The sequence below is a fragment of the Haliotis asinina genome, chromosome 12, assembly GCF_037392515.1.
Source record: "Haliotis asinina isolate JCU_RB_2024 chromosome 12, JCU_Hal_asi_v2, whole genome shotgun sequence".
NCBI classification, from domain to species: Eukaryota; Metazoa; Mollusca; class Gastropoda; order Lepetellida; family Haliotidae; genus Haliotis; species Haliotis asinina.
In genome coordinates, this window is record NC_090291.1 from 56,735,286 (window position 1) to 56,760,688 (window position 25,403).

At 41.3% G+C, this 25,403-nt stretch overlaps 1 protein-coding gene across 2 annotated transcripts in view; it reads right to left on the reverse strand.

Moving 5' to 3' along the window:
• LOC137258144 (uncharacterized) overlaps positions 1 to 19,957 on the reverse strand; it is a 50,658-nt gene extending 30,701 nt beyond the window's left edge. The window contains exons 1-8 of one of the 2 annotated variants that reach the window (XM_067795711.1): positions 19,831 to 19,957; positions 19,678 to 19,736; positions 18,049 to 18,153; positions 17,350 to 17,461; positions 16,904 to 17,022; positions 14,887 to 15,060; positions 6,306 to 6,479; positions 3,509 to 3,682 (exon numbers count right to left, since the gene is read on the reverse strand). In XM_067795711.1, the coding sequence (XP_067651812.1) occupies positions 3,509 to 3,682; positions 6,306 to 6,479; positions 14,887 to 15,060; positions 16,904 to 17,022; positions 17,350 to 17,461; positions 18,049 to 18,153; positions 19,678 to 19,736; positions 19,831 to 19,832 (919 nt within the window). In that variant the 5' untranslated portion in view covers positions 19,833 to 19,957. Of the gene's footprint in view, positions 1 to 3,508; positions 3,683 to 6,305; positions 6,480 to 14,886; positions 15,061 to 16,903; positions 17,023 to 17,349; positions 17,462 to 18,048; positions 18,154 to 19,677; positions 19,759 to 19,830 lie in introns of both variants that reach the window. The other variant, XM_067795710.1, reaches the window with a different exon arrangement.
• Positions 19,958 to 25,403: the final 5,446 nt, after the last annotated feature.

The window sequence follows — 25,403 nt, forward strand, 5'->3', positions numbered from 1 at the left end:
TACAGATCAGTACATTCATCAACAGTCCAACCATCATCCCCAGATCAAGAAAGGCATAGTAGCTACCCTGGCACGAAGAGCAAAAACAGTCTGCAGTCCTGACAGCCTCCACAGCGAATTAAAACACCTGAAATCAACCTTCCAAGACCTTAACGAGTACCCACCCCATCTAGTCAGCAACACCATCACCAAGACCCTGAAAGAAACTCCCAAGTCAACTAAACCAGAACCTTCCCCCATCAGAATTAACATACCATACCATGGCCAGATAAGTCATCGCATCAGCCGTCTCATCAAGAAAACAACAGGAATAGAAGTCACCTTCCGTAGCGACACCAACCTGAAAACGCTACTATCATCTAATGGACGCGGGCCAACAACACCTAAATGCAACAATCCAGCAGGTTGCATCTACCAGATCCAATGTAGTTGCAAAGAGACATATATTGGTGAAACTGGTCGACCACTGACTATCAGGTTAAAAGAACACAAAACATCAGTTCAAAATTTTGATCGGAAGTCTGCTGTATGTGAACACATCATGCACAACCCCAATCACAAGATTGTTTGGGACAACACCAGGACATTAGTTAGGAACGCCAGTGACTTCAAAAAACGGAAGCTCCTAGAAGCCATTGCAATCAAGCGGAACAATCCCTCAATCAACAAAGACGGAGGTGTTTACTTACCCAATGCACGGAACCACCTTATCCTCTGTGACTAATCTTTATCCAAGCATCTTTACCTGTAACCCGTTAACCTAATCAACACAAGCCTGCACACCAATCAGTTGAAGCCTGTACATAAGTTGAAGCCTGTACATCAATCAATCGAAGCCTGTACATCAATTAATAGAAACCTGTATATCTTGTTACCCTTTGTTATTGGTCTACTGTTATGTGTATATATACTACAACCCCTTAGTTTCATCCTCACCTCACCTGAAGAAGAGACTAGAATCTGTCTCGAAACGTTGTGACCTTGTATAATAAAGAACCATAATGCACTTTTAGTTTGATTCTTCCAACTTCTAAATGCCTTTGAAACAACTTAAAACTCAACAAAGCAACACAGTCTGTTGTGTAGGGGCGAACTCTTATTCACTGACATGTGAAATGTTTAACATTGACATAACAACCTGAAATTCTTCTAAAATTGCGTTCTTTTTCTTTCATTTCTTCGGGCCATATTTTTAATAAACAAAATAGGATGATAGGAGACCAAAAACATAAATGGGCCATTTTTATTCATTTTGGCTTAAATTTTACAAATGTTTCGTTGAATACTACTCAAACTGGATCGACATAAGTTCATTAATCTGATTGCCAAAACATCTCGCGAATAAATACCCTGACATGACTTTGTCTAGGTCTTAATTCGTAACTTAGCTGTGTAATATTTTTTATCTATTTACAGTATTAATATGGAAAGTACTAAGACGTAATGGCGTTACGTGATTTTTGTCACAAGTAATAGTAAAAAAATATGACTTTGATTTGGCAAAGAAAATGCTATTAAATATGTTGTCGTTTCCACAGACGAACACATTACTGAATTATATCCAAAGGTCAAATGCCAATGGCCACAAGATATACATGTGTCACATCTGAACCTTTTCTGTCCTGTTTTTACGAAGATATCACACAAAAGAATTTGCATTAGCAGGTAAATTTTAACTCCGAAAAATGTTATCCACAGGTATCTCATTCAAATTGGTGGAGTTAGCTACCCTGCTTGACACGTGACATGTGTTTTATTTGGAATCATCATAGAAGAGACCAGACAGACAGCATCTTGTGTATTAGAAAGTGTGTTCTGTAAAAATATAACACTATATAAATAACCCATGTCATGATATGATGGATGCATATGACACATGTTACAAATAGTCAACTATAGTTTTAGTGAGGCCTTAATTTTTGTAATAAAAAGTCTTCAGACTGCAAGTGAAAACGACATGGTTGTTCCAGTTAGTAATACATGGTGATTTCCCAGTTAGTAATACATGGTGATTTCCCAGTTAGTAATACATGGTGATTTCCCAGGTTGTTGCGCGAGGATGTACTGAAATAGAGAGTGAGTGAGTGAGTTTAGTTCTACGCCGCACTCAGCAATATTCCAGCTATATGGCGGCGGTCTGTAAATAATCGAGTCAGGACCAGATAATCCAGTGATCAACAACATGAGCATCAATCTACACAACTGGGAACCGATGACATGTGTCAACCAAGTCAGCGAGCCTGACCACTCGAACCCGTTAGTCGCCTCTCCCGACAAGCATAGTCGCCTTTATATGGCAAGCATGGGTTACTGAAGGCCTATTCTACCCCGGGACCTTCACGGGTCCTCAAATAGAGAACACAATACGCTGCTATAACATGAATTATACAGACGAAAATTGGTGCAGATCATAAAACTGATTAGGTACGCAGTACTGCCTCTTAAAAGATTGAAACGGTTCTTTGGAATTTCAGAGGGCTACATAACCGAGCGTTAAAGGCCACATGCAACGTCAAACACAACTTTGCAGATTCTTTGCAGATTTGATTGATGTGACAGAAAACCGGTTGATCTTGGTGATAAAGTAACAGTTTGCATGATGTGATACGATAAAGGGTATATTCGTAGATGATATGCGTTTGTTGGTAATATTCCGTTACATAAATCCGTGTGTGTGAAGTCGTATGTCATGTTTAATGCTGTCACGGGTGCACTAACGAACACACTGGAATTGTGACCGCAGTCAAAGTTATTTGCGTGGGTTTAGTAATTACAGGTGTTAAAGGTACGCTCGTAGGTAGCTCGTTTACGCAGAATTTCCAAACTTTTCGATGTTTTACCAAACCATTTAATTTGACATATATAAACATTTATGAAAAACACGAAAATGAGAAATTTGTTACCTACAAGTACCTTTTTTATCTTACAGCCACAATTTAGTTCTGGATGCATTTTCAGATTTGTTTGTATTTACCAAAAGTTCCACCCGTTATCTCACTGATGTATAAGACACATATGTAACAATGATATGTTTTTGAAAAGAACACGAAGTATTTTCATAAACTTTGAGGTTATAAAAATGAAAGAAGCCATGATTTTGCTCCATTTCATCAACATATTGTGAATGTAGAACAACAGTGAATATGAATGCTATGCTACATACAGTCCATCTACGAGTAGTAGTAGGATATGCAAGGTCCGACGTTGGTATTTGTAGGTAATTCAGAAAATGATCAACCAACTTGTCACTTCTAGAGATTAGTGAAGGCAACTGATATTCATAAGACGCAAATATGCTGAATTTACATTGGTAACACGAATTACAAGACGCAAGCAATTCTATTTTGGACAGTTTTACTTATGTGCGTGTTTACAGTGAATCTTATCTTGCCTATCGCTGTCTAGACACGTACGTGTATATGTGCGCATACGTGTGTGTTCGCGTGTGTTCGCGTGTGTGTGCCTGCGTTTGGTTTGGAGTAGTTCGAATATTTTTTACGATGCTTACGTTTGCAAGTTGGAGCACTGCTTGACATCCGTCCATTGAAGCCGCATTTGCTACTTGCAGTCCCCACCATCTCGTAGCCGTTACTGCAGGAGTATCTGCACGTGTCCCCGTACTCCAGTCCGTCACACTGGATGGCGCCGTGGGCGGGGGGAGCCGGGCGAGAACATGGAATCGCTGATGGAACAGACCAGACCATAGATAGTATTAGGTAAGTAATCCGGAACATTTTCAGAGACATGCATTCTGTCCAGCAACATACAAGCGAAGGTACAAAATGTGGCAACCACCCTTTCTTTACTAGCTTATCATTTGCGGGAACACTTGATGTCACCACCAATAACATCACGTTTATAGGTCCAATGACATACTCTGACGTTAGTCTTTGGTGGAATCTGTTTGGATATACAGTGACGTGGACGTCTTGCTTAACAACTTTGCTATCATCAACCCTCACACCGGTCCTTATATTTGGTTAATGTGGCAAGTTTACATTTACCACGCTAGACTGCTAGACTGAATGTCCCATCAATCATGTATGTGATACAAGACTATACGAACACGAACATCCATTTGAGACGTCGATGCCCTGCCTATGGCTGATAATCATTTGTGCGGTACTTGTGGGCGGCAGCACGGGGACATTATTAGGGCTTCTTGCCACAAGGCAGAGGACCTGCTGTTAGTCATCGTGTTTTTATTATTTATTATTCCGCCGTATTTTGTACCACACGTACAAAAGCACCTTTGGGCAGAATCTGTCAAAACTCATGTGGAGTTGTAGCAATATGATATTTCTGCAAAAACCTAAAAGCTCTAGGCCCCATAGCAAAGGGCCGACAATTAAAACTTAATTCTAAAATTTCAATTTCCAAAGCAATTATCTCCGAAGCTACACGTCCAGTGACTGCCACATTTCTGGGGAAGCTCTGGAAATACGCTTCAACACCAACAGCTCTTACACGTGTGTATGCTCGTATGCTGCCACCACCCATTATATCTATGAATTGTAGAAACATAGTACAACGGTAGGATAATTTAAGTTCCATTTCGCTCACTAAAGTTGCTGTCTTCATTAGTTCTTTCCGGTGGGCAATGAAAGTTGATAATATTTATCTCAAACGGTAATCATTTTTATGTTAAGGCGCATGTTAAAACTATCACCGTTTGTTGATGAGATACATATCTTTTTGTGACTGTTGGTTGCAGTTGAGATATGCTAGCTGAACTAAAACATCTTTCACTAACTCCAAGTCCCAATCCCACAGTCACGGCTGATATTGTAGACCACACTTTTAGGCTGCTGTTGTTTTGCAGTGAGCTCACTGCCGTTTGCCTTAATGATAGAGTTAAGAGGTGTGTCTGTGGAGAGGTTGGTGTCTATGACTGTTTACTGTCCAAGCGAGCGACTGGTGTAATTTTGCCGATGCTGCGTTGAGGACAGAGTTAATCACACGGCCAAGAAGTGTAGTGAGATCGATATTAAGTTGGGTGAAGACATGCCGGGGGTGTTTAAAAAGAAACACAAATAGTTAAATTACCTAAAAGCGAAGAATCCCTCATCGTTGCTCTCGACAATATTTTGATTTATCATCACAGTACGGTCAGTAGGTGTAATTGTAGAAATAGAATCTGAGTGGCTTCACGAGGCTACCCCTGGCTAACCACGAGGCGAATTACTTGACAGTTACTGCATGACTAGGTGACACTATATAATGAATGAATGAATGTCTATATTTCCTCCAGATGGGTCCGACGATTATCAAAACACCATGGTTGTGTAAGTACATACTTGACAACAGAATACCCAATACACTCGAGCGCATATATGTATATTATACATACAAAGATTGAAACAAAACCTCTGGACCATGGACTTAAAACAGTATTACATGCAAACTTGATCTGGTCACTATATGGCTGGAATAATGCCGATTTGAAGTAAAGCTCAACACCATTCGACCCTAATCTCTATTTTAACGGGGTTCGTGTCAAATCAGTGAATAATCAGAAACATTTGGAATTAACTTTTACAAAAGATTGCAAATGGCCTAACCATAAAAGTAACTGTAATCTTCGTACGTCTGATGACCTGTTAGTGAAAGCTCTATTTGAGTGTGGATTATATACTGTGTAGAGAACTGCCACGATGACTTACTTACGCAGTGTTACTGATATGAATATAAGCTATGAGTTGCTATTACAAGTTGCATAACATCTACCCAATCCTTTTCTCTTGAATGTTCAAAACAAACAACAATTAGAGTTCAGAGGAATGCATTGCTCTCTCTCTCTCTCTCTCTCTCTCTCTCTCTCTCTCTCTCTCTCTCTCTGTGACAGTAGGTAAGTTCACAGTATAGGATAACATGGTGAAAGTAATCATTACCAAATGTATGACAGTTTTACATGTTTTTGATATTTTGCAATCACATACATGTCGGCAGAACTTGGATAAGTTAACAGGAATGCAACTGTTGGCAGACGAACCCACAGACAGTTCTCTCCATTTAGAGTGAGCGTTCTGCAGTAGATCAGTGCCACCAGAACATTTTGTGCAGGTACTTACACCACCACACATGTAGTCTACAGAATTTCAGATCTCAGAGACATTCATTATTGCTTGTTTTCAACCAGTGTTCCTGTACCGTAAGGACGTATACAGCGACGACAGATATGGCGGTGAAACAGAGTTGGCTTTGTGGGTTTGGTGGCAAACACCACGCACATTCCATTCAGGTCAGCACACTTTGCGCAGACATCACAGACAGCAGAGTACATCAGATTTTGTTACAATACTTACGTTTGCAAGTTGGAGCACTGCTTGACATCCGTCCATTGAAGCCGCACTTGCTGCTTGCAGTCCCCACGATTTCGTAGCCCTTACTACAGGAGTATCTGCACGTGTCCCCGTACTCCAGTCCGTCACACTGGATGACGCCATGGGCAGGGGGCGAGGGGCGAGAACATGGAATCGCTGATGGAACACACCAGACCATAGACAGTGTTACATACGTAGTCTGGAACGTTTCTACAAGCATGCATTCTGTCAGACCACCAACATACAAGCAAAGTTATTGATGATGGCTGTCGATCCCCTTCTGACGAACTAACTATTTGAGGAAACAACTGATGTCTCCACAATAACATTATGTTTACAGGTCCATTCATATACTCTGGCGTTTCCACCTAGTAGAATCTTAATGCTTGATTTTCAGAGACCATGGCGTCTTACATTCAACAACATTGCTACCCACAACCCTCACAGCAGCCCCTATATTTGGTGAGTGTTACAAGTTAAAGCTATATTGAAGAGCAGACTTTCAACATTGAACAAAACTAACTGTCAGATTAAATGTCCCACCTACCATGTATATGATGCCTGAATATACGAACACAAAACACCCATTTAAGACTTGGAAGCCACTTGCATGATCAATTAATTTTTGACAAACTGAAAATGAAGATAAGAACTAAAACAAATGAGTATTCAAGATAATAACTGTCGAAGAGATTAAAAAGTGCTGGAGTTTGAAATGAATGAAATGGAACGAATAGTTCACAAAACTGTCTATTCTAGAACTGAAAATCTCGGAGGGTGGATATTTTACCCCTCACCCCACCCACCAAGATGAAATTGGTCCACATCCTGTCCACTCAAAGTCAAGTTTAGAACTGATTCAGATTGTTACATATTGAAAGAAATTGTTTAAAAGATCCTCGTTTGCTTTTTGGTTTTGAATTCCTCAAGTGTCTTGCTGGCATCAAAGGTTGAAACAGATGGGCCTTCAACATTTATCATAATCGACTCTCTCAGTGCCTTCTAACTCATTCTGTTTCGCTGTTATGTTTTCATTATAATATTCGGACTTGAGAAACCACGTTCCCAAATTGATGTCTCGAATGGCACTGCTAAGGCAAAAAAGGCAAGTCTAAGTAGGTTTGGGAAAAGGTCCCTGTGACAGCCATCAGTGATTCTCAATAACTTGTGGAAATTGTCTCTTTCATACGTCTGTTGAATCAGGAGGCGGTCTGACAACAAATTCTTGTTTAGTTGCGGGGATGTCACTCTTAAGGCTGCCATTTTGAGAGATCAACTCATCCAGTCTCTCCTAATCATGACTCTGAAGATTATATTTTAGGAACAAGTCATCGAATGCCAACACACCAAACGATGCAGTCACTTTCAGGGGAAAATCTTACGTTAAGTTTCCCAATAAATGTTGCCATGGTTGATTTTACAAGTGCCTCCTGTTATTTCTTGTGTGCCATTCCATTCCCATAGAGGTGAGTGTTGTTGTCAACAGAGACTGGACATCTTGGGTGTAATGCCTATCATTTTCTTTCAGATACTGAAGTTTCTAAACTCTACTGGCAACCACTGACTTCGGTGATGCAACATCCAAACTGTCCTTGGCATCACTATTTTAATCTCAGTTACCACTGTTATTACACGCACAAGACTTCAGGTTAGAGTAACAAACCTGAAGTTAGTGACTGACTTCAAAAGACCTGTACCTTTTGGGTCCATGGATATATAAGTTGACTAAAAGTATACAATACAAACTGTTCCATGAGATAACCTCCTACACATTATAGAAGCTGATCCATCTTAGAACATGCATTTCTCTTACTTTGATGTGTGGCTTGCTGCAACTGCTAACCCCTTCTGATGACCACTTGATATAAAGCACAGTTTTGCGAGAGTAGTTTTGTAATGTTGCATGACGTCAATTTTGGAAGCAGTTTGGCTTGTGCATTATGCAAGTCTGTGGGCTGGATTATAGGATCTGCACACTTCTCGACAAAATGTTCCGGGAAGTGGGATCTCACTTTAAAATCATTGTCAACATATTTGACAAGAACAATGAGCATTCCTGTCACTGAAATGTCTCTGCTTCATCTTTCAAAATCACCACAATAAGCATCCGTTAAAATTCTTATTATTTTAGTCATGATTGCATTTGCAATTGCTTCCTGAATGTCTTCAGCAAGAGACTTTGATCCGTATGTGGCATTACCCCCAACATTAGGGTTGTGAACATGGGTGCACCTTTCCTTCTTCAACAGTTCTCACATATTCTATGTATATATACTGTGTCAATAGCAGACTGAACATCCAATTCCCCGTTGGATGCACAATTATACACAGATGTCTCTTTTGGTTTGCGACATCGCCACATCTACTAGGGAAAGCTGGTGGTCACTAGCTTCCGTATGTCTAGGAGATAGTATGGATGTGGGAAAGCTGGTGGTCACTAGCTTCCGTATGTCTAGGAGATAGTATGGATGTGGGAAAGCTGGTGGTCACTAGCTTCCGTATGTCTAGGAGATAGTATGGATGTGGGAAAGCTGGTGGTCACTAGCTTCCGTATGTCTAGGAGATAGTATGGATGTGGGAAAGCTGGTGGTCACTAGCTTCCGTATGTCTAGGAGATAGTATGGATGTGGGAAAGCTGGTGGTCACTAGCTTCCGTATGTCTAGGAGATAGTATGGATGTATGAAAGTTATTGAAACCATCACCAATAAAACTATTGCTCATTTCATTTTTGCTACTGTAGCGGCCACAAACTTTTCCGAGTCCCGGGCTGGGAGTTGAACGACGGACCTTCTGATACGAAGACAGACGCCTTGTCCACATGACCAAAGAGGTTAACCCCGTCAGCAAGCTGACAAGGTAAGGATGTCATCTGTGGGATGACTCCACGTCCTGCTACATGCTCCCCCGTCAACAGAAAGTACATCCCGGGCCGCACAATTGGGTACTGGGGCTTATTTTGCTCAAATCTTATTTGAACGTTCTCAGTTTGTACATGTAGACTGTACCAGCACAAACCGATATTAAACCTGCAGGAACATTCCAGTGACGATGAAGAAACATCCAGTGAAATCATGTTCAACTTGTCAGTAATTTTAAACGTTCTTACAGTTTTGCTTAACTAAGAATAATGTAATAATTCCGAATGCGGGAATAAGTGGACCCAAGTACAACCGCAACATCTCTTCGTGCAATATTTGTTTGAAAGCCTGTTTACATTTAGGAGATAAACATCATGTGTTGGCCAATTTCCGGGTGTTATTGAGTATTTGAAGCACGGGAATGCATTTGGAATACGGACACAGCAGTGAAGTGTCATCAGCTGGCCGTTTCAGCTGGTTCTCATGGTAGCATCTGGAGTTGCTCATTTGTGACGTCATTCTAACTTTACGTCACAATATGATTTGAATGACGTCACCACTGTTGATGACACAACAAAACAATTGTTTACGTGTCAATACGCGGTGAATAGTCTTTCAGTTTCCGGGAATCTAATACCATTTAATCATGTTTTTCAACCAATCAGATTACAGAACACAGCAACTTTTGGTTTACAATCGTTATTGAACCACTGTTTACGAATGTGAGGAACTGCAGAGAACTTAGAAACAGACTGGTCGGCAATTTCATTTAACTAAGCAGAAAACAACTCTATCGGGTCTAATATATTGATAAAATTTTCCGGTATTATTTTTTCCGTACACAATTTTTCATACAAAGACCAATTTGCCAATTTAAAATTCCACCGTGATGAAGGTGGGTCATCGCCCGGTTTGATAGCTTTTAGGACAGTTGGGAAGTGGTCACTTCCTCAGAGGTCATGAACAGACCAGTTAAATTCGTTGCAGACATTCGAATCATCGAGGGACAGATCAAGTGCAGAATAGATCCTATACCAGGATGTAAATAGGTGTTTGATTCGTCATTAAAACACATAAGCTATTATCAGATATAAAATTCTCAATAACCTTGCCTTTATTGTTTGTACTTGTACTTCCCTATGGAGGGTTGGGCGCGTTCAAATCGCTCTTGATAATACAGGGCTTTGGTAACTGATCATATAGATTCTGAAGATCAGTTTCTCGAAGAGCAGACGAGGGTGGAATGTACAAAGAGCATAGAGTGATCGTAATGTGCAAGCTGAGGCGAATAGCTAAGGCTTGGAGACTTGTATTCAGGTGAACAGCGCTACGAATGATATCCTGTCTAACTAATACAGTTGAACCTCCAGTCGCTTTATCCCCTGGAGGAGAAAATGAATGTTAAGAACAATACTGCCTTAAATCAAATGCATCGGTATGTTTGAGATATGTCTCTTGGAGACATAGTGCTGATGGTTCAAAGTCTTGAACCAACAACTGTACTTCATTTAAGTTATTTTTAAGTCCTCTGCAATTCCATTGTAATAGATTAGGTGAATAACCCATGGTGGTTTAAACATCTAAGGATATTTTTCGTATTTTCGGTGCGTGACCACTTGAATGGCCATCAGCGCTCAGAAGAGTGGAAACTTCAGTCTCCATATCTTCAAACAGTCCATATTTATTGTGAAGTAGCACAGTGTCTTTTAGTGCCTTCGGCAATCTATCTGACTGAATAGCTACTTTGGTACACTTTGACAATTTGATTTGATAGGATTCTGTTTGTGTAGAAAATGTTGTTCCTGTTAGTTTTAATGATGGCTGTTTCAGAAAGGGATGTGATCGCCTTTGCAATGTAAGCACTTCATGGTGTTCGTGCACATCTTCTCATCATGATCAGATTCTCCACATCTGAAACATGTCAATTTATTGTAACAAGAATTTTGCCCATGACCAAACTTCTGGCAATTGAAACAGCGAGTAGGGCTTGGGATAAAAAGATCCACAGGCATAGAAACAAATCCAACCTTAATAGAACTCGTCAGTACTGGCGTGTCAAAAGTCAAAAGGTATGTATTTTTGACGGAAAAAACACGGCCATCATTTCCATAAGTAAACCGCTTGGCATCAATGAGTCTTTGACTTCTAAGCTCTGATACGACTCCTTCAATAGATTCATCGGCGAGGCTTCAGTCTCTATCACGGATGAGACCCTTAGAGAAACTAAGGGTTTTATGTGCAGAACAGGTGATTGGAATGTCTGCTAATTTGGCTGAAGTCATAAGATTAATGACCTGTGATTTCCTGGCACATTCAACCAAAAGACCTCCAGAGCGTAATTTTGTAACGTCTTTCAAGACACCGGCTTTACCTTGTAGACCCTTTTTCCAAAAGAAATGGTGAATAGGAAGAAAGGGCACGCCCACCCTTTGCTTCCAGCACAAGAAAGCGTGACCAAGTATCCCACTGTGGAATACAACAATTTGGTAATGATTTCATCTTCATCAGAATCAAGTTCATAATTAGATTCTGAAAGTTGACGTTTTGTTTCGTTTTGTTTTGTTTTTAGGGTTTTGTTTTTTGTTTGTTTGTGTTTCTTTTTGTTGTTTTTTTGTTGTTTTTTTTGTTTGTTTTTTTTGGGGGGGAGGGGGTTTGGGGGGTAGTTGTTTTTGTTTTGTTGTTTGTTTTGTTTTGTTTTGTTTTGGTGTAGGTGTTTTTGTGTGTTTTTGTATTGTGTTTACCCACGTTGAAATGTATATTGGTTCAGCAAACCCGTTCCCTGTCATACGTAAGCGGACTTCCTGCAAACTGACACCAGAGGGTTACAGGAATGGTATACTCCAGTTAATCCAGAGGAATAACTACATTGGCCCATGAACCACCGCCTTCTGGGCATAAAATTCTAGGCAGTGTTCATGTAAACAAAATTCAAGTCAAATTATATGTTGTGAACCAAGTTCGCCAAGACCAAATCCAAACAATTCCAAATCAAATTTTGTGCATTTGCATAAAATCCATGCACAGGGCTTAAGCTTGACATGACCAGCCGATTGGTTGAACCGGACCCATTCAACCACCCGTCTAGGTGAAGTCAGGGCCAAAGTGGTGTGTTGACCAATAGGAACACTAGTCCTACTAGTCTCAACCACCAGGATCCCCTCCTCCACCGACACAGGGCCGCACCCCATGGCAAACGGGTTGGTGGACCAAATATGCCCCGGATCCACACGGGGGGTTAGCGAGCACTTAGCGTTACCCAGCACCCACCACGAGGAGGTGGCTCGCCACGGGCTCCTGCCAGTCTTAAGGACACAGTGGACAGTACATCGGTGCATCGGTCACAGGTGATTCTGTTAAGAACACCACATTAGTCTACCTCTCCACCAACCCTTGTGTGACTTTGTATGTCCTCTTAAGACCTTTGTTTGAAATATAACTCCCTAATAAGACACGCACCGGTCAGCCTGGTGGCAGTGGACAGTACGTCAGTCATTTTGGATTAGCTGTCTAGGCCAGGACTGGGAAGGAAACGTCCACGGAAATACGGTGAGTGGCTCGGAATGATGTGAGGGAGACAGCACTTAGGACATTCAGTGGTTGGAACCACAATTCTAGGTACTGTTGAGGACTGTGGGGACAATGACTCTAGACAAAAAGACCCTTGCGACTGACCCATAGAGTCAGAAACCTGAAGTGGTCTGAGCATAAGCCGTTATCAGGACGTCAGATCTTGAGAGGAGGTGAGAAGGTCTAAGAGGCATTGAAACTCTCTTAACCTGATATAGGGTCGACAACGGGCATTCTCCTCCTCACCGGACCTGTCAGTTAGAGAGTGAAACCAGAATGAGGAAAAGTACACACCACAAACTTCTTCTCCACAGTCGCTGCAAAGTCCACTGATCTCCTATGAGGGGGTAGTCTAAAACCCGCTGAAGTGGCTCCAGTTGGAGTTAATCTGCAATGACCAGGATTCTGGTGATTGAACATGGTGAGGAGACGCCACATCCTCATTACCAGAAACAACAATGAGAGAGATTGGTGGCTCTTTCATATAAGACACGTTGCAGTGTCCAGGTGCTTCTGAAAATCCACAAACAGTCTATTCAACATGGCCTCGCTTTTGTCAAGTCTCCCAAAGTCTGGATGACCACGGCTGGTGACCAGGGAAGTGTCGAAAGGTGGCAGGTGACGACTGGCCCTGGACGAACGGTGTCTGTAGCTAGGTAAACTCCTGGTGTCAAATGGAGACCCTGAAGAGCAGTGTCTAGTACTGGACAATGGTGCCTGGCACCTAAGAATTTCAATCTGGCATCTGACCCACATGCTGACGCTATTCAGGTAGCTGGCACCGATCAGAAGACCTTGCGCTGGTCTTTTCCCTTAAAGGATGGCGCCTATCCGAAGACTGGCGCTGATCCGAAGGCGTGCATCTGGACTGCTGTTACTGACGATGCGGACCACCCTGAGAGAAGCTGCAAACTCCTGGTCCGTGAGGTAATTGTACTCATGGCAATTATTCTCCTTGGTGCGTCCTGTCAGAACAGTCGGGACGGCAGTCATGGTAATCCTTTCCACTTTGGGGGAGATGACAGCTGTCACACTCTGAAGGCTCAACAAAACAGGTCCGCCATCCTTGACCATGCGACCATAAAGCAAAACAAAATCACTATATAGTAATTGTTGTGTGACAATCCAAAACTGAAACTCAGCTTCAGTGAAACACAAAGTGGGCCTGATGAGAGAGTAAACACTAAAATAATATCAGAGAAAATCGTGAATACGACCTCTCAAGAAAAAACTTAAATGGAAAGAGTTGTCTAGCCTGCGCCGGGCACACAGATGACATACACTACTTGTGACAACACTTGTTATTCGGTGAAACAAAGTAGGCTTCTGGTGAACTAGTTGTGGTGCAAAGTAAATTAAAAGAAGAAGTAATTTCATGATAATTAAATAATTAATTAAGATAGGTATCACTGATCACAATGTAGAGTGGACTCTGCACAATCCGAGACTCATCGGGACCAGGAAAAAATGTCGGATACTGTATGTACCATTTGCAGTAATGAAACACAATGTTTCTAACTTCGTCGAGTGGTACCGATGCAAAGCCAGCTGTAATCTAAATGTAAATATTGAACATTTTCTGCTGGGAGACCCTGGAGACCTTTCTATCGTCACCAAGAAATACATTAAAAAACAGCATATGACCTTAGTGATTTAAATATGAACCAGCTTATATATTCTACAAAATATCATTTCAAACTAGAGAAATATAATTTTGGCGAAAATGGTGTAAAATTCCCATATGAAATAACCCTATCTGTTCCCTTCATATAATTTTATCTTTATAAAGAGAACATTTTATTTTTTAGTGCGTAAATCCTTTCGTCTATCCCGCTATCATTCTCTTTTCGGTTTCTTTTTCTGCACGCTTATTTTTAATATCACGTGACTTAAAACTTATATGCTACCTCAATAAAACAAATTAGGCCGCGATTGTGTTGGAGACCTTATGTCGACTGACGTGTGTATTTTCACTTTTTACCATTAAAATTACATGAAATAATTGCTCTTTATCTGACACAATATACAACTGTGTCTGTTCGTGTGTGCGCGCGTGTGTGTGTGTGAGAGAGAGAGAGCACGTGAGAGCGTGCGTCCGTTTGGTTTGGAGTAGTTCGGATATTTTTACAATGCTTACGTTTGCAAGTTGGAGCACTGCTTGACATCCGTCCGTTGAGGCCGCACTTGCTGCTGGCTGTCCCCACCATCTCGTAGCCCTTACTGCAGGAGTATCTGCATGTGTCCCCGTACACCAGCCCTTCACACTTCATGGCGACATTGGCAGGAGGAAGCGGGCGAGGGCATCGAACAACTGATGAACCAGTCAAGAAAACAGACAGTGTCAGATAAACACTCTAGAAGGATGTTGAAGACATCCAGTCTGTCTGTTCACTAACATGCAAGCGAAGTTATTGAATGGTGGCAGTCGACCACTTCTTTTGTGACGAATTATCCGTTAACATCACGTTTATAGCTCCATTCATATACTCTGACGTTTACCTCTGTAATCGGTTGTGATGTTTGGATGTTTCAGTGACGTTGACAATTTGTACTCAGAACGTTGCTACCCACAGGCGTTACTCTGTATTTGGTGAATGTGACAGGTTACGGCTCTTTTCCACAACAGGCTTCTAACATTGCCTGCACGAGACTTACAGTACGAATACACGATACCAACTCTATGCCTGAACGTAACTAACTGTAGACCTACACGGGACTAACTGTATGACTAGGTGATACAAACGTTCCCATACAAGACAATATCTGTATGTCTGCACGTGACTAACTGTATGATTTCATGAGACTGTATGCCTACACGAGACTAACGCTATACCTACAAGAGACTAACTGTATGTCTGTACAACAATAACTGTATGACTTCGCAAGACTAGCTGTATACCGTAAGAGACTAAGAGTATGACTTCAAGAGACTGTATGCCTACAGGAGACTACCTGTATGCCTACACTAAAAATATATGACTCAACTAGGCTAAGTGTATGCCTGCTCTAGAATAACTGTATGACTTCACGGAACTAACTGTATGTCTGCACGACACCGGCCGTATAACTAGGCGAACTACCTTTTCACCTAGAAGAGACTAAGTGTATGGCTACCCGACAGTAACTGTTTGCCTTTAGCAGATTAACTGTATGCTTGCACGAGAATAACTGTATGACTTAACGGGTTTTAATGCATGCCAGAAAGAGGCCAGCTATATACCTAGACGATACTAACTGTATGCCCACACGAGATTAACTGTATGCCTACACGAAAATAACTATATGACTGCACGAGAATAATTATTCTACTTGACGGGACTAACTTTATAACCGCACGAATCCGGATGTATGACTAGGCAATACTAACGTTTTGCCCGGAAAAAAACTACCTGGGGGATACTATCTGTATGTCTACACGAGAATAAGTGTATGCCAGCTGCATGCGTTCACGATACTAACAGAATGAGTAGTCGATACTAACTGTATGTTTACACAAGACGTACTGAATGCCTGCATGAGAATAACTGTATGACTTAACAGGACTAACTGTGTATTCCTTGCTGAGACTCTCTGTATGCCTAGGCTACACCAAATGTATGCCTACGCGAGGCAAAATGGAGAGAATAACTGTCTGACTCTACACTTGGTCTACTTGATACCAAATCTAAGACTAAGCGATACGAACTTTAGGTCAACACGAGACTAAGTGTATGCTTGGAAAAAAACAGCTACGAGATGCTAACTTTATGTCTAAACGAGAATAACTGTGTGACTTCACGCGACTATCTGTATGACTTCATGCTACCACCTGCATGACCAGGGGATACTAACTGTATGCCTACAAGAGACTAACTGTATAACGTGGCGATACTAACTGTATTAATTCACGAAACTAACTGTATGTCTAAGCGATATTTACTGTATGACTCGGTGATACTAACTGTATGTCTAAGCGATATTTACCGTATGACTCTGTGATACTAACTTTATCAATTCACGAAACTAACTGCCTAAGTGAAACTAATTCTATGACTGCGGAAGACCAAGTGTATGACTTCAAGGGCCAACTGTAGGTCTACACACATTAACTCTATGGCGAGGCGATACTAACTGTGGGACTCCACACAGTAACTCTGGCGTTACAAGAGACTTACCACTAACATGAATCTTCACGGTGCAGCTGCTTGAAAGAGTGCCTTCTGTGACAGTATATTTGACTGATGTCTCCCCCTCCGACAACACACTGCCTGGAGCGGGACCACTTCTACTGGCCCTGTACAAACGTCACCAGTTAATATAACTGGGAGCATTTTCGCATTATTTCAAATATTTTCTTGTTATTTCATCTTGTGTTCTCGTTGCTCCGAGCATTTCCTCTTTACATGGAGTTTCTGTCAAAAACATGAAATTACGATTTTTTCTCTCGATGTTTCAAATATTTTCTCGTTGCTTCAAGGTTCATAAAACGCACACACAACAAATTTCCAGGTTTTGAAGGCAAGTTTATCTGACGAAAATGAATATCGAAGCAATGAGCAATTACATGGAATTGTGTATGTGTTCAGCAGAAGCGTTTACATCAGGTATGGAGGATACTTACCCGGCAGGTTCCTGCCACGTGACCTTAGCACTGGTAGCTCTGGGCGGGGCAATGGTCGTCGGGACGATGGGGCACGTGATGCTGGGAGGGTTTTGTACATGAGGATCAGGGCCTTCAGATACGTGAGGAAAATGTTTGGAATATGTTTCATCCTTAATATTTACAAATGTATCAACGTGAAAATACGACTTTAACATTCAGTTTGTACATCGCAGCACATGCCAATGTATGGAGATAATCTGACTCTTTAAATCACAGTGCAACGGTGTCTCCAAACCAAAAAACCACGACTGATTCAGATTGGAGAAGCTGTTTCGCTCATGAGAGCTACATTTATAGAGTCCACGCCGGAGAATAAGCGTAACAATCAAAGTTGTGGTGGATATCTTAAGGCTGGATCTTCGGGATGGTACTGGCTATGGTAAACATATCTAGCTCTACCTGTTGTAGCCGCAACTCGCACATCTGTCGTGATAATGACAGGTGGTACAGTGGATGCAAGCAGACACTACCACAATACTGGACAGTATCAGATACAACTTTCTACCCGTCTGAATGATCGCCATTGAGATCCGTTACGGTAAATAAATTGCATTGTTGCACACTTCGCTGTACCTCCAGAATGCGATTCTGTGTTCCTCTGTCAGACATCTGCTGCAATTGTTGAGACAACCGTAGTCTGAAATCTTATATACTCACATGAGCCCACATAACACTTGACTTCATGCGCAACGTGGTCAACCGCATGCTCAACTTCATGTGCAATGTGTTCAATGGCATGTCCTATAAATCGCCGGGAGGGAGCTGCAAATATGCCAAGGACTTCTCAGACAGATAGCATTCTTATACGACACCCAGGACATAGCGTGACCCACAGGGATTCGAATTATTGTTCGGACTAATATATAAAAATAAGAATGTAGACTTTGCAATTGTATAGTGGTTTTATGTGTTATGATTAATAGAATTGTATTTGAAATTTGAACGAAATCTGTATAAAATTTATCGGTGTTTTCAGAACATCCATTACATAAAATACATGATGGTGACACTCGCAATGCTAAAACCCTGATCGTGAGGTTCAATCAAACATCAGTTTTTTCACCAAATATTGTGTTGAACATTTGTTTACCTTTTCGCTGAACGTATGCAGTGTGTTTAATTCCACTTCATATTTGACCAATGACCCTAGCATTACCACTACTCTCTGGTTTGAAAAAAACAATCACACGTGCTTGAACCGCACGTTAAAACAGTTGGCTGTCCGTTTTTCGATCAGGTTCTTTGCGTCGACAGTGTCACCCCTTGAGAGTGAAGCTGTGGATGTTCCAAAAAACAGTTCCTACGCCGAGTTCGTTCAGATTGAATCCTAACGTATAAAGCTAATATACTATTGCAAAGATCTCGATATTTTTGTGATTCGAGCACCTGTTGCGTGCCCGAATATAGAGACGAGATGCGTCAATGGGGACTAAAGATTGAAAGCCGTGTTTTACAGTGTTTCACTATAGTTTGCGGCATATCTACTTGTTATTTGAGAATAGCCGAAGTGTTAAACCTTCACCACTATGTTGAAACCAAAGAACATGAGTACTTTATCCTATTATGATACACCCACACACAATATAAGAGCGAATTTAAGATTCCAACCCACGATAATTTGCTCCCACTCGACTACCTTCTGCACATGTAGCTGTTGCCGCTATTTGCTCAACATTAAGTACTTATACTTCACGATGTATCCACAGAGAAGACAGCCGTGTTTCACTGAGTTGGCAGTACCCGGAGAACACGACCTCATCAGATAAGCGGACCAGTAGAAAAACCATTATACAAGTTGACCAATTGACACATCAACATATAATTTCACCAGTAGAGACGCCATTACACTTTCAAAGATGACGACCATATTTTACTGTCACCGAAAGATATTCTCACATCGTGGTTTACTGTCATGGCAAGATATTCTCACATCGTGGTTTACTGTCATGGCACGATATTCTTACATCGTGGTTTACTGTCATGGCAAGATATTCTCACATCGTGGTTTACTGTCATGGCACGATATTCTTACATCGTGGTTTACTGTCATGGCACGATATTCTTACATCGTGGTTTACTGTCCTGGCAAGATATTCTCACATCGTAGAGAGGCGTGATTTGCTGTCACGGTAGTATTTGCTCAAAGATAAGAGGGAAATGCTAACACACATGAGAGCCAGACTTGACATCCACTTAGTTTAATAGCCTGGTCATTGTTTTCATTTGCAGTTTCTGTGATGGACGTAATGTAGTCTGCAATGGTTCCAAACAGCTCTAAATACTTACCGTGTTCCTCCTGGCATGTTGTCAGAGGCAGGATGTAGACGAGGCACAGGACCTTCAACCTGAAACAAGCAACTACAACAGCTACAACACAGACACGTGTAACTGTGAGTAGGTTTACAATTACGTTCCCATTTTGTCAACAAGTTGTCTTACATTTCAATCGCCTACGTGTGTTGGAGCTGGCATGAACTAACATCACGGGTTGGTCAAAGGTATAAATTCAGAACGTCTTTGTTTGCAAGAAGGTCAGACATCCAACATGTTTCCCACACTAAAAGATAAGAGGCTACAAGAAAGCATAGTAACGGTTTTGTCCAGATGGGCTCGGCCACGACGTATTCAGCAACGTTTAACATTCCCGCAGTAGACGTCACTCATATCACTGTTCTACCTCATTTCAGGATATGCGCTATGATGGCCCCCGTTGTACCCAATGGCCGGGTTCGGAGCCACACATGGGACAAAGTCAAAAGATCACTGTCGGTCTGTCCTGATATAATTTGGACACAGCAATATTCCTTTGTTCGTGTGATCTTGAAAGAAACATTTATTAGTACATGCATTTAATATTTAAAAACTCTGACAGCACGTTCAGATCAAGGTCGAGTATTTTAATCAAACTGGTAATGAGAGATCTTGACCTTTATAATTTTGCCGGTGTCGGAAGCATGTCAGTCCTGTCAAATCTGAGTTGTGCCATTTGCACCAACCTGAGGTTCCCTAGTTAATATGTTTCATAGTGCCTCCACTTGTGTAATGGCGTCCCAAATGGTCCCAAGTGTAGCGTAGGACTGTGCCATGGCGTTTGAACAAGTCAGTTTGTCAATAGTGCCTCTGCTGGTTAAATTGTATAAATCTATCTTTACTGCCCAACATGTACAATGGTTTTTTCCCTAGCGAATGTGTACAATGACATGTCTTTCAGGCACTTTTGTTATTGTGTTTGTTTCCTCAAGACCCCATAATTGTCTTCAGCGACTCCTACCTGTCCTAAGTGGCGCTTACCGGACGCACGACCAGGATCGCTGATTTGTTCGTACACTCCATCCTTTCACAATTGCGTAAAGTCACGCTGTGTTCTTAGTACGACATTCAACAGTAAACACACCTTCTTCGTGATCTATTTCTGTTTCAAACTGAATCAGAATCTCAGATCACATTGTCATAAACAACACGAGACAAAATCGCAAAAAAGCTAAACGAAAGCGTCGAGTTCATGGATTATCTTAAATAATTCTTTAAAAGTCAAATAGGAAAGTCTGACATGAAAAGGATATTCGTCTTCGAAGACATAGTATGTTGGGTTGTACTGTCTAGTTGTTGTACCTTCTAGTTATCTTCTAGCTGTTGTACCTTCTAATTACCTTCTAGTTGTTGTACCTTCTAGTTACCTTCAAGTTGTTGTACCTTCTAGTTACATTCTAGTTGTTGTACCTTCTAGTTATCTTCTAGTTGTTGTACCTTCTAGTTACCTTCTAGTTGTTGTACCTTCTAGTTACCTTCAAGTTGTTGTACCTTCTAGTTACCTTCAAGTTGTTGTACCTTCTAGTTACCTTCTAGTTGTTGTACCTTCTAGTTATCTTCTAGTTGTTGTACCTTCTAGTTATCTTCTAGTTGTTGTACCTTCTAGTTACCTTCTAGTTGTTGTACCTTCTAGTTACCTTCAAGTTGTTGTACCTTCTAGTAACCTTCTAGTTGTTGTACCTTCTAGTTACCTTCTAGTTGTTGTATCTTCTAGTTGTTGTACCTTCAAGTTGTTGTACCTTCTAGTTGTTGTACCTTCTAGTTGTACCTTCTAGTTGTTGTACCTTCTAGTTACCTTCTAGTTGTTGTACCTTCTAGTTGTTGTACCTTCTAGTTGTTGTACCTTCTAGTTGTACCTTCTAGTTGTACCTTCTAGTTGTTGTACCTTCTAGTTACCTTCTAGTTGTTGTACCTTCTAGTTACCTTCTAGTTGTTGTACCTTCTAGTTGTTGTTCCCGTGTGGACCCGGGACAGAATGTGTCCACAGCACCCCATTGCTTGTCGTAAGAGGCGACTAAATTGGGCAACCTGTTTGCCGTGGGTTGCGTCCCGTGTCGGTGGAGGACGGGATCCTGGTGGTTGAGGGCAGTAGGAGACTGAACCATTTTGCTCCTATTGCTCAAAACACCACTTCGGCCCTTACTTCACCTAGACGGGTGGTAGAATCGGCCCGATTCTATCAATCGGCTGGTCACGCCATGCCCTGTGCATAGAAAGTATTTTTGCACATTTGATTTATTGGGCATTGGTCATTTTTGATGTCTAGTGTTTAATACCTTTTTCCTATACCTACTTGCCTAGAGTCCTATGCCAGAAGGCGGTGGCTCATGGGCCAATCTGGTGATGTCGACCTCTGTGTTCTATATGTCTCCAATTTCTTGTTAGTAGCCGAACCAGCCTAGCATTTGAATTGGTAGACAAATGTAGTTACTCATGTCGTATTTACTGGAGTATACCACTCCTGTATCCTTAGTGTTTGCAGGCTGGAGTTCCACTGCATTACAACACTGTCCTCGTTGACACTCGGTGGCGGATGGGGAGCGGGAGTGCTGAATCTATTATCATCACCATGTCAATCACCCTTTCTGGTTCCACGAGAAACGGAAAAAAAGACGTTTAGCGGCTGATCATCTTTCTTGTAATGAAGATGTTTCAGGTCCAACACACCAAGAACCTTGGCCAAAATTCATTGTTATTGAATCTACCAACGGTGAACCACTCAAGATCAATCCATTTCTAGTATCAAAGACAATACAAGCTATTTGTGGAGAGGTTAAGAACGTTTCACGTCTCAGAGGAGGTACACTTCTTGTTGAGTGTGCGCGACGACAGCAATCCATAAATTTATTGCAACAACATCATTTTGCCAACATCAATGTTGCTGTCTCAGCTCATAGAACTCTGAACTCAAGTAGAGGCATTGTTAGGGATAGAGCCCATTGTCTGGCGGACATGTCCGAGGATGAAATAGTGGCTGAACTTAAGGATCAGAATGTAACTTCCGTGAAGCGCTTTCCTTTTAAGAAGCAGGATGGTAGCATTGTACCTGGCCACACTTACATGTTTACCTTTTCATCGTGCACTCTGCCAAAATCAATCAAAGCCGGCTATTTCAATATCGGAGTGGAGGTGTATATCCCCACTCCACTCCGCTGCTATTCCTGTCAGAAGTTTGGACACGGGTCTAAGTCATGCCGAAACACTCCTCGTTGTCATCGTTGTAGTGAACATCATCAGGACTGCAGCAATGATATTAAATGTGCCAATTGTGGAAGCAGTCATCTTTCATCTTCTAAATGTTGTCCTGAATGGCAAATGCAATCTAAGATACTTAAATTAAAGTAAGAAACAAATATTTCCTTCATGGAGGCTAAAAACAAAGTCCTTAGCCAGAATAAACATAATCCCTCTCCCACTGTGACATACTCTGCTGCTGTCTGAAGACGACCAGAAACAACCTCTTCTTCGTGTCAAACGGATTTGACCTGGATGGCTTCTGAGAAACCTGTTCATGTGAATAGTACTTCTGGCAGTCAGGGCTTTTTTACAGCGTCTGCCTCTCAGACTATTAGTCACGTATCAGGTGAAGTTGTTCAAACAGCTATAGATGTTGAAACGTCAAAAGGTGAAATGTCAAAATCGCAAAGAAAACGTCTAAATCGTAGATTAAAGAAATCTCCTGCTGATACTCCTGTAGAGGTTCACAATTTGTTTGAGCCTTTGGAGATGGATGATACGCCATCTTCACAAAACCGAAATAACGGTACACCCTCCTCTCGTACACGTGAGAGGTCTCCAATAGAACCGCCATGAGTAACGCTACAAATGTAGTACAGTGGAATTGCAGAGGGCTTAGGAATAATTTTCGCGAAGTCCAATTATTAGCTCAAGATTTAAACCCATCATCATTTAGTCTACAGGAAACATTTCTTAAACCTGATGATAAGTTTGAAATGCGTCAGTACAACTCGTATCACTGTTTTTCACCTCCGGGGGATAAAGCAACCGGGGGCGCTTCGATTTTGGTGAGACATGGGATCATTCACAGCCCTGTTCCTCTTAAAACTAAACTTCAGCCTGTTGCTGTCCGACTAACTTTACACGTCACGATCACACTCTGTTCCTTGTACATACCACCATCCTCGACTCTTCAGCTATCAGAACTTCAGGATTTATATTCCCAATTGCCTGGACCCTGTGTTATAGATCTCAACGAACATAATCCTCTGTGGGGAAGCAACGATACGAACAATAAAGGTAAAATTCTTGAAGATTTTGTTTCTAATAATGACTTGTGCATATTTAACGACGGTTCGAACACATATCTACATCCAGCATCGGGTACATATTCAATACTAGATTTGTCAATCACAGATCCAACCATACTTAATGAATTTTCATGGTCAGTCCACGGTGACCTGTGTGGTAGTGACCATTTTCCGACAGTAATCACTGCTATAAATCCAACTGATGATCTGTCGACGTCAAGATGGAATTTTTCAAAAGCTAATTGGCCTTTATTTCAGACTAGTTGTACTAAAAACGTAAAACCAGAATTTTTCATGGACGCTCATGGTGCAATCCAGTCATTTTCGGAGACACTGAAACAAATTGCTGATGATACTATTCCTAAGTCCTCTATAAGTCCACACATTCGTAAGCCATGGTTTGATAACGAATGTAAACAGGCCAGGAAAAGTAGGAAGAAAGCAGAAGACTATTTTCGCCGACACCCTACTGTTCACAATTTAGATAAAGTTAAAATTTTAAATGCCAAGGCTCGACCCACATTTAAGCAGAATAAACGTCAGTCTTGGAGAAAATATGTTTCCAAGATCAATTCACGCACACCTATTTCAAAGGTGTGGAATATGATACAAAGAATAAAGGGCAAAGGTTCCAAATCTACCGTTCAACATTTAATTAAAGGATGGTGATAATCTATTAACGGATAAGGCTGACATTGCCAATAAGCTCGGTGAAACTCTCGCCAGGCACTCATCTTCATCCAATTATGTCCCTGAGTTTCAAAAACACCAGAAACAACAGGAGACGAAAACAATCAATTTTACCTCGGAAAATGGTGAAGATTATAATGAATTATTTTCACTGCATGAGCTCTATACCGCCCTTGAACAGGCTCATGATACAGCTACAGGAGCTGATGGTATCCAGATGTCGTATTGGCCATACACGATATACTCATGAATACCTTTTGAAAGGTGAGGATCCTCCGTTCTGCATCCCTTGTGAGGAAAGAATCACAGTCAAGCATATCCTGTGTGACTGTGTAGAGTATTCCATCACAAGGGATCAGTATTTCAATTCACGAAGTATGAAGGATCTTTTTACTCATACCAGCTCTCATTTAATTATTGCATTTTTAAAAGAATTAGATTTGTTATCAGAATTGTAAATAGATAAATATTTTATTATTGGTAGTCTAGATTAATAACTGAGATTGCTAGTGGCTGTGCCCTTGAGGGGGGTTGAAGTATTGTAAAATTATTGTCCTACTGAGAGGGTACGTAAGTCCAAACCATTCTATGTAAATTTAGTACGACCAAACTTTTAATCGTAGTATGCTTTTTAATAATGGCTAACTTTGAGTATAATCGCCAACGGCTGAGGGGATGGTGTAAATCCATCCGGGGTCCACGCAGGTAGCAAAGGTACTGTAAGTCCCCATGGTCCCTAGTATG